Source organism: Coenobita brevimanus, chromosome 60 (genome assembly GCF_032717465.1).
Source record: "Coenobita brevimanus isolate Jiangsu-jjx chromosome 60, ASM3271746v2, whole genome shotgun sequence".
Taxonomy (NCBI): domain Eukaryota; kingdom Metazoa; phylum Arthropoda; class Malacostraca; order Decapoda; family Coenobitidae; genus Coenobita; species Coenobita brevimanus.
The window spans coordinates 42,385,228-42,394,503 of NC_137013.1; the positions used below are offsets into that span (position 1 = coordinate 42,385,228).

Sequence of the window (9,276 nt, forward strand, 5' to 3'; positions counted from 1 at the left end):
GGGTGTGGTGGTGTAGATGAGGGTGTGTGATGTGGTGTGGTGTGGTGGTGTAGATGAGGGTGTGTGATGTGGTGGGGTGTGGTGGTGTAGATGAGGGTGTGTGGTGTGTGGAGGCATAGTGGCATGTGTGACGTGTTGGTGATGCAGTGTGGGAGAGGTGTGAGGATGATGCGGAGGTATAGGGAGGAGTTGTGCTGCATTGTGTGACGTTGTTTGTGAAGGTGTGATGTGTATTGCGGTGAAGTGTAGTGTGCTGTGGTGGAATAGTGGTGTGTGGTGTGGTGTGAAGGCGTATACAATGCATGGGAGATAATTAGACTGACGTTTAATACCACTATCTCCTCACACTCCAATGCTCATCACTGTTTCTGCCATCAACATCCACTCATGCAGCCTTCACATTTCTCCCTCTCTCTCTCTCTCTCTCTCTCCTATTCTGGCCTTTAACCACCCCTCTCTCTCCTCCAGTGACCTTGACCTCTGACCCACAACCCAAATAAGGTCACCTAAAAATCGAGCCTTAAGGTCAATACCTCAAAATTTAAAGACCATTCATAGGTAGTATAAGAAGCTTCGTTGCACCTGTTTCTTGGCGATTTATTTTAGTCTGTTTTATGTAAAAATAATTTTCTCTCTCTCTCCCTCACACACACACACACACACACACACACACACACACACACACACACACACACACACACCGATAATTCTACGGACTTTGCAACCCACGTTTCAGTTTACCTCTGCCGTCTCTACAGTCTACAGTACAGTACATTAGATCCAGTGCAGCCTAAGCGTGACAACCAGAGTTAATTCTTCTCCATGTTGGCGATGTACGAATGGGGTAAGGGTATCTATATGATGGGTGATGAAATGAAAAATCTAAGTGAAATAATGGCTGGGTTTGAATTGTGCTAAAAATATAGTTATGCATATTTTACGATACTAAGAAATCTACACTTCTCCAGTACAACAAAAATTACTAAAAATAAACCAACCTTTCAAATCTCCTCAGCTTAATTTGCTCTGATTCTGATGGACTTTTTTCTTCTTTTTTTTTTTAAGGTATCCAAGGTCTTATTATGAGTTCCAGACACACAGGACTTCCATATTAATATTTCCTCGTCTTCCTGCACTTTATTGCCTCATCCCCAGTCAAATTAATGCAACTTTTATTTTTTTTTTTAAGATTTAACGAAGGCGGTGTAATCTCACAGAAAACGAGCAATAACGTGCACCAGAGAAAACGTCTTTTATGGGATACTGAGTTGGTTGCTCATTCACTCAGCAGGTTTATTTCTCCAGTCACATACAGACACATTAAGAAGTTGATAAATGGGATAATATTAAGGGAGAATAAATGATGACTAGATTATCAAGCGTGCAAATGACTCTAATTTTCAAGGAAGTTATTTGATTGACTTCTTGGTGACATTTGGCTTAACGTCCTTGGCTCCGTTCTTCTTTCCGTCTCTTCCCTCCACTATCTCGGTCTGCCCCTTCTCCTCCTCCGATGATGATGATACCCTATACTCCTCCTTCCCCTCCTCCTTCTCCTTCCTTCGTTCCTTCAGCTTCCTTCGCCGATCTCGCATGCCAAGGTGGAACATTCTTTCTGTGGAGGGAATAAAGGAAGATTAGTGGAAGGAAGGAAGGAAGGAAGGAAGGAAGGAAAGACGTACAGAGGGAGGAGAAGGGAGGGAAGGAGAGAAGGACTGGACGAACATTAGAGAATGGATGGAAGAGAGAAGGGAGGAAGGATGATCGGGAAGGGAGGAAGAAAGGAATGTGCTAATGTATGCATGTATGCATTATTGAATATACAGTACATGGGTTGGCAGGTGTATGTAGGAAGGAGGGAAAATGTACGGAGAGAGAGAGAGAATCACTGTATTTAGCTATCATGTTTCATCAATCATAGGTATTTACTAGATCTCTATGACCACACACACACACACTTTTACCCCCTCTCTCTCCATCCTTCCACCAACTCATTCTCTCTCTCTCTCTCTCTAGTGAATCCTCAACGTCCCTTTATGCAACAATATGACCGTCCGCCATTTTGTTGCAAGATAGGATCAACAAATAATCATTACATGCGGGTTCTATAAAATAAATAATAATAATAATAACCTGAGCAACGTTTCCAATAATATTTCGGTATTTCCAGTAATAACAGGACTAAAATCAACCTAAGCGATGTTTCCAAATGCTTCAGTGAGTTTGGTAGGTCAGAAAGACGTAAAATTGTACCTGAGCGATGTTCTAAATGTTGCGATTAGTCTGGCAATATATATGAGCAACTGATGATTCAATACTGACCAGAGTGATGTTTTTCCTAATGTTTCGGTGTCTAATACTTCTGAGAAACTACATAGCAAGGCGTAGGAGTTTTTTATGAGTGACGTATTTATGAGACTTACATTCCGAACCATTATCTCGAACACAATCAGGCTTTATTACCCTCCCCAAACCGCCTCATGACAGGAAAAAGTGAGAGAGAGAGAGAGAGAGCGAGAGAGAGAGAGAGAGAGAGAATCATATAAAAATAATCGAGAATCCTGGCGAATCCGACGGTCTTCCACGAACATCAACAAAGCGGCTCTTCTCCCATCCAGCCAAATCTACTCCTTTCTCGCCAAATCCCCTTCCTTCCCCCCAAATCCTTCCCATTCCCGCCAAATCCCCTCCTTTCCCACCAAATCCTTCCCCTTCCCGCCAAATCATCTCCTTGCCCACCAAATCCTTCCCCTTCCCGCCAAATCCCCTCCCTTTCCGCCAAACCCTCTCCCTTCCCACCAAAACTCTCCCTTATCCCAAATCCTTCCCCTTCCCGCCAAATCCTCTCCTTTCCCGCCAAATCAGAGCGTCCGGTTGATATCTATATAACTCACAGCCGGTCACGCAGCAGGCTTTGATGACCGGAGCCGGCTGCATAAATCACTGCCATTTTGGAGAAAAGGAAATGAAGAGGAAGAAAAGGAGGAGGAGGAGGAGGAGGGGGAGGAAAAGGAGGTGGAGGAGGAGGAGAAGGAGGAGGAAAAGGAGGTGGAGGAGGAGGAGGAGGGGGATGATGATGATGATGATGAAAAGTTGCTGATATGACGAAGCTGAAAATAGCTTAGTGAAAGAAGAAGAAGAAGGAGGAGGAGGAGAAGGAGAAATATAATCACGCCGAAAAAAGCTGAATAAAAACGATAATCTAGGGAATGGATCTGTATATGTGAAGACGATAATGATGATGGAGGAGGAAGAGGAGGAGAAAAAAGAAATATAATGCCAAAAACAATAAATAGGTGGTTTAATGAGCATCAATCTTGAACGATACACGCCATCATTATTTTACAGCTGCAGAATTGAACCCTAATATAAGGTTTACAAGGGCTCTAAGTCCTGGTGGGATGCGGAATCGTTAGGACTATAATAAGGGAGTCGGTAAAATCTACGGAGTAAAACACAATGTACACGAAAATCCTTGGGGAGTGACTGACTGACCTGGTCGCACCCAGACATGTTCTGAAACGATAAAGATGTTTGCATATGTGCTGGAAGGGTTTAATTTCAGTAATAATAATAACAATAACAATAATACTACTACTACTAATAATAATGATAATAATAATAATAATAATAATATTAATGCATATATAAAAGTTTATGATGGTGTAGGGGGGTCAGGGGCTTCATCTATTTCGGGCTCCTCGATATACCATTCTGAAAAATAAGTAGCCAAATGAAGTGTGCTGAGGGCTGACATGAGTGGGTGAGGGTGTATTGAATATGTGAGGTGTGGGTGAGAGTGTGAATGAGGTGAGGGTGTGGGTGAGGGTATGCTGAGTGTGTGAGAAGGTGTGGATGAAAGTGTGGATGAGGTGAGGGTGTACTGAATTTGTGAGAAGGTGTGGGTGAGGGTGTGGATGAGATGAGGGTGTGGGTGAGGGCGTGCTGAGTGTGTGACAAGGTGTGGGTGTGAGTGTGGATTAGGTGAGGGTGTGTTGAGTCTGTGTAGGTGTGGGTGAGGGTGTACTGAGTTTGTGAGGTGTGGGTGAGGGTGTGCTGAGTTTGTGAGGTGTGCGTGAGGGTGTGCTGAGTGTGTGAAGGTGTGCTGAGTCTGTGTAGGTGTGGGTGAGGGTGTGCTGAGTCTGTGTAGGTGTGGGTGAGGGTGTGCTGAGTCTGTGTAGGTGTGGGTGAGGGTGTGCTGAGTCTGTGTAGGTGTGGGTGAGGGTGTGCTGAGTCTGTGTAGGTGTGGGTGAGGGTGTGCTGAGTCTGTGTAGGTGTGGGTGAGGGTGTAAGAGAGAGAACCTTACCGGGCTGGTGTTGAAGGGATAGTAATACACAGATCCATTTTTACTCCATACCTGGCGTTCCTCCCTCCCCTCCCCTCCTACCTCCCTAATTCCTATTTTATTCTCCCTCTCTCTATCCACCTCCCTCCCTTTTTCTCCTCCACCCCCCTCCCCCTGCCTTCCCTACCTCTTCTTTCCTCCTCCTCCTTCTTATCGTACTCTCTCTACCACTCTCTCCCGTCCTCTCTCCATCAATATTCTGCCTCTCCTTCCCTTCCCCCCTGTTTTCTCTCCTTCTTCCTTTCTCTCCCTCTCATCCTTCCTCATCCCCTTTCTTCAACCTCTCCCTACCTCCCTTTTTTCTCCCCCATTCTCCGTCCCTCTCTTACTACTTTCTCCCCCATCTCCCTCATACTACCTTTCCTTCCTTCCTCCCTGCCTTCCATCTTCCTCTTCCTTCTCCTTCTCCACCTCCCCTCTTTCTCCTGTCATACCAAACTACCTTGCAACCTAGCAACTTTGAACTCTCTCTCACACTCTCTCTCTCACTCTCTCTCTCTCTCTCTCTTAGTTACCAAACAAAACACTGTAGGCTACATGGTATTGATCTACACATACATACATACACACACACACACACACACACACACACACACTGGGTGCAACCTACGGAATGTAAGAAAAGGAAAGAATTAAAGTTATGGCGTTCAAAGGGAAGAAAATTTCAGTGATGATGATAATGATGATACTGATGACGATGATGATGATAATGATGATGAAAATGATGACAATAATAATGATGACGATGGCACTGAATCTAAGATGATTTTTCCGTACTTTAGCGCTACTGTGGAGATATAAATGCCTCAGATGTGCCACTTCTTGTTCCAACTCTCTAAAGATGGGTTCTGTGCAGCCAAAAACGTCAGAGAAAACCAGGAATCCAACTTCTAACCATCTTCTCCCACCCAACATTTCCAAGTGAATTTCTCTCACTAACTGGACGTAGGAATTTGTCTTTTATTTCGAGAAGAGAAAATTATACCTCAATTTAAATGATATCCGACTGTTAAAACTGTTCTTTCTAGGGTATTATGCCCGTAGTCTCGTCGTGTAAGAAAACTCAACACCTCTTCCAATGCGATTTATTTTGGTTGTTATACCTTACTGTCCTCTTCTGTTACATAGATACACAGATATAAAGCATGACACAGAAAGACTGATCAATACTGGAAACACACACACACACACACACACACACACACACACATAGACAGATATCATGCGTTGAACAAAGTCTAAAAAATACCAGGAAGACAAACCAAAGAATCACCACTTTAACCTAAATAACACCGTCTCAAGGCCATGGCAAAAGACTAAGCACGCGTTGCTCTCACATACTTCCCTCCAACAATGTAGAGGCAGGTAATAATTTTGTCCTATATCCCAGACAGAGCACGATATTTTGCCGTCGTGAGCGAAGATTTATGACACACACCCTTAGAAGGAGGGTAGGGTGGAGGCTGTTTCAAAATATATCACTCATACTTTATTCATTTCGTTTTCTCAAGGACAATAGGTGTGAGTGAGGGGGATGTGTAGGGTGTGTGTGTGTGTGTGTGTGTGTGTGTGTGTGTGTGTGTGTGTGTGTGTGTGTGTGTGTGTGTGTGTGTGTGTGTGTGTGTGTGTGTGTGTGTGTGAGAGAGAGAGAGAGAGAGAGAGAGAGAGAGGGGCCCTTAATCACAGTACCCCTTAAACCTTTCAACACAAGGTCGTCTTTTTCTTAATTTTATTCTTCCTCTCTCTAGATGATTTCATTCATCACTCTCTCTCTCTCTCTCTCTCTCTCTCTCTCTCTCTCTCTCTCTCTCTCCATGTCCAGCAGTAACTCACACATACTCTGTGCACCTGTCTCCATTAATCAAGACACGTACAAATTCCTCTCTCTCTCTCTCTCTCTCTCTCTCACACACACACACACACACACACGCTAACCACACAATCACACCCTTCACAAATTGCCTTCTATATTCTCCCTCATATCTTCCACGTCTCTTTCTTCCTTGATTTATTACACTCCTTTACCTGCTTCATCATCATTAATTTTATCTTTATTATATTTTTAAGCTTTAATATTTACGATTTTATTACTTTATTAAATTGTAGTGTTGGTGGTTCAGTGGGTTCAGGCGCTCCAATCAGATGTGCCTACTGAGGGTTCAATTTTAAGGGTTGGTTGAGGTTTGGAGTTCATTTGAGGTGTGTGTGTGTGTGTGTGTGTGTGTGTGTGTGTGTGTGTGTGTGTGTGTGTGTGTGTGTGTGTGTGTGTGTGTGTGTGTGTGTGTGTGTGTGTGTGTGTGTGAACATAGTAATACACATGAGAGTTCCACAGGTACATCCGTTACCATAGAAACACGGCCAAACTCTACATACATACACATACATATCCACATACACTGTACATACATACATACATACATACATATACACGGAAACACACTCAGATATACATACATACATTCCCATATACGTGCTCAGAATACATACATACATATATTCAACATACATACATACATACATACACAAAAATATAAGGCAACATTTCATACATACATAATATATTTTCATCCATCCATACAACCATACATACATGCATACATATCAGGTAAATATCACATACATATTCATACACTTTTCCCGATGCTTACAGAGAACCACAACGCCAAAAAGACACAGAAAGAGTTAAAATCAATGCCAAATGCCATAGATTTATTTACCCTGGCACAGCAATGAGAGAGAGAGAGAGAGAGAGAGAGAGAGAGAGAATTAATATCCAAATCTATATAAGTATGAAGCCTTAGGTCAAACTGAAAATCACGTTAAGGCAAAATAATCAGTATATAAAACATAAATGCAAAACATACAGATACATGCAAACATACATTCATACATTCCGGTACTCTCTCTCTCTCTCTCTCTCCCAGGTGACAAACACACTCCACCATCATCAAAGACAAAGGCTGATGACAGATGGCGCTCGTGTCAAAACAGCTGATTTCAACGACAACCCTATCAATCACTAACTGCCTGCCCACATACACACACACACACACACACACACACACACACATTAACCGATTTACATACATACACACTGCATGCATATATACAAGCTACAAAAAATACGCTGGATACATACATATAAACATACCGCACATATATATACATAAATAAATGCATATATACATAGGTTACACACGTATATTAAATACGTATACCAACGAGATTTCTACACATCATTCATAGTATATACATACCAACATACACAAGACAGGTGTGTGTGTGTGTGTGTGTGTGTGTGTGTGTGTGTGTGTGTGTGTGTGTGTGTGTGTGTGTGTGTACGCGACGCCCACACACAAATAGCGAAGGATAAATTAGTTAACATTCATTATTTTGGTCAGGCAATATGATGACAAACAAAAAAAAAAATTCAATTCTTCCCCAAAATATACCTACCGAAAAAGTTGATACGTTAGTTAAACTGTGTGTGTGTGTGTGTGTGTGTGTGTGTGTGTGTGTGTGTGTGTGTGTGTGTGTGTGTGTGTGTGTGTTTCAGACTGCTATATACTGATAGATACAAAGCCCTAGCGAAGTAATCTGGTTATAACACCATTAATATGAGTAGACAGACAGATAGATAGATAGATAGACAGGCAGATAAATAGATAGATGGATAGATTGATAGACTGATAAATCGATATAGACAGATTAGCTACAGAGAGAGAGAGAGAGAGGGAGGTGGAAGGCAAAGCGAAAAATAGCCCTATTCATTACACACTGCGTATAAATTCATAAACACCCGCCATGCAAATCAGTAACATAGTAATTAAGTTAACATTTATTTTCAGGAACACAATTTAATATGACAAAAAATTACAACACTATCAGACATAACTTTTTCACCTTTTATTATACACTGTGGGTATGTATAGGCTGTATGTATGTATGTATGTATGTACCGGTATGTATGGATGGATGGATGGATGAATGGATGGATGTGTATGTATTTAACTACCGTACGTGTGTCTCCTATATGTATGTATATATGTATGTGTGGATGTATGCTTCTATGTATGTATGTATGTGTGTGTGTGTATATATCTAAAAAGAAAGAAGTGAAGACTGAGATTGCATGAAAATGAAAGAAAAAAAACAGAGACGATAATGATGATGATGATGATGGTAACTGAAATAATAATGATATTATGGAACAAAGATGATGACAATAAGAATGATGATGAGGATAATAATGAAGACGATGATGATGATGATGATGATGATAGCAAAAATAATAATGATGATAATAAGGAACCGTGTAGTCACAATCAATATTTTCTGCACTTTCCCCAGCTGAACATAATCAACTATTGTAAAAGAGAGAGAGAGAGAGAGAGAGAGAGAGAGAGAGAGAGAGAGAGAGAGAGAGAGATCGCCCATCCTCTCTTCTGGTGTTAATTTTCCCGGTATTACGAATAAATGAAAGTGGTGATGTGTTGCTAGTGGAATGTTAGGCCCTATGATCTGGCTGAGAGAGAGAGAGAGAGAGAGAGAGAGAGAGAGAGAGAGAGAGAGAGAGAGAGAGAGAGAGAGAGAGAGAGAGAGAGAGAATCCTCCAATTACCGTTCATCAAAACACACCGTTACCTGTGACAATAACACACACACACACACACACACACACACACACACACTCCTAACATGGTCATAATGTACAGCAAATACACACAATTATCACTCATAATACTATAATTCTCTCTCTCTCTCTCTCTCTCTCTCTCTCTCTCTCTCTCTCTCTCTCTCTCTCTCAGTATTTTAAATGATTTATTATTCCCTTAACTATGCGGTCTTTTGAACTAACTCAGATCCTCAAGCGATGCCAATTAAAACAAATAATAGCAATACTAGTAGTAATAGTAGTAGTAGTAGTAGTA

At 41.8% G+C, this 9,276-nt stretch overlaps 1 protein-coding gene across 1 annotated transcript in view; it reads right to left on the reverse strand.

Annotated features, from left to right (window-relative positions):
* Positions 1–9,276, reverse strand: part of LOC145403408 (uncharacterized) — a 62,650-nt gene that overhangs the window by 48,157 nt on the left and 5,217 nt on the right. The window contains exon 2 of the mRNA XM_080275188.1: positions 3,959–4,111. Within this exon, the coding sequence (XP_080131314.1) occupies positions 3,959–4,111 (153 nt within the window). The remainder of the gene's footprint in view (positions 1–3,958; positions 4,112–9,276) is intronic.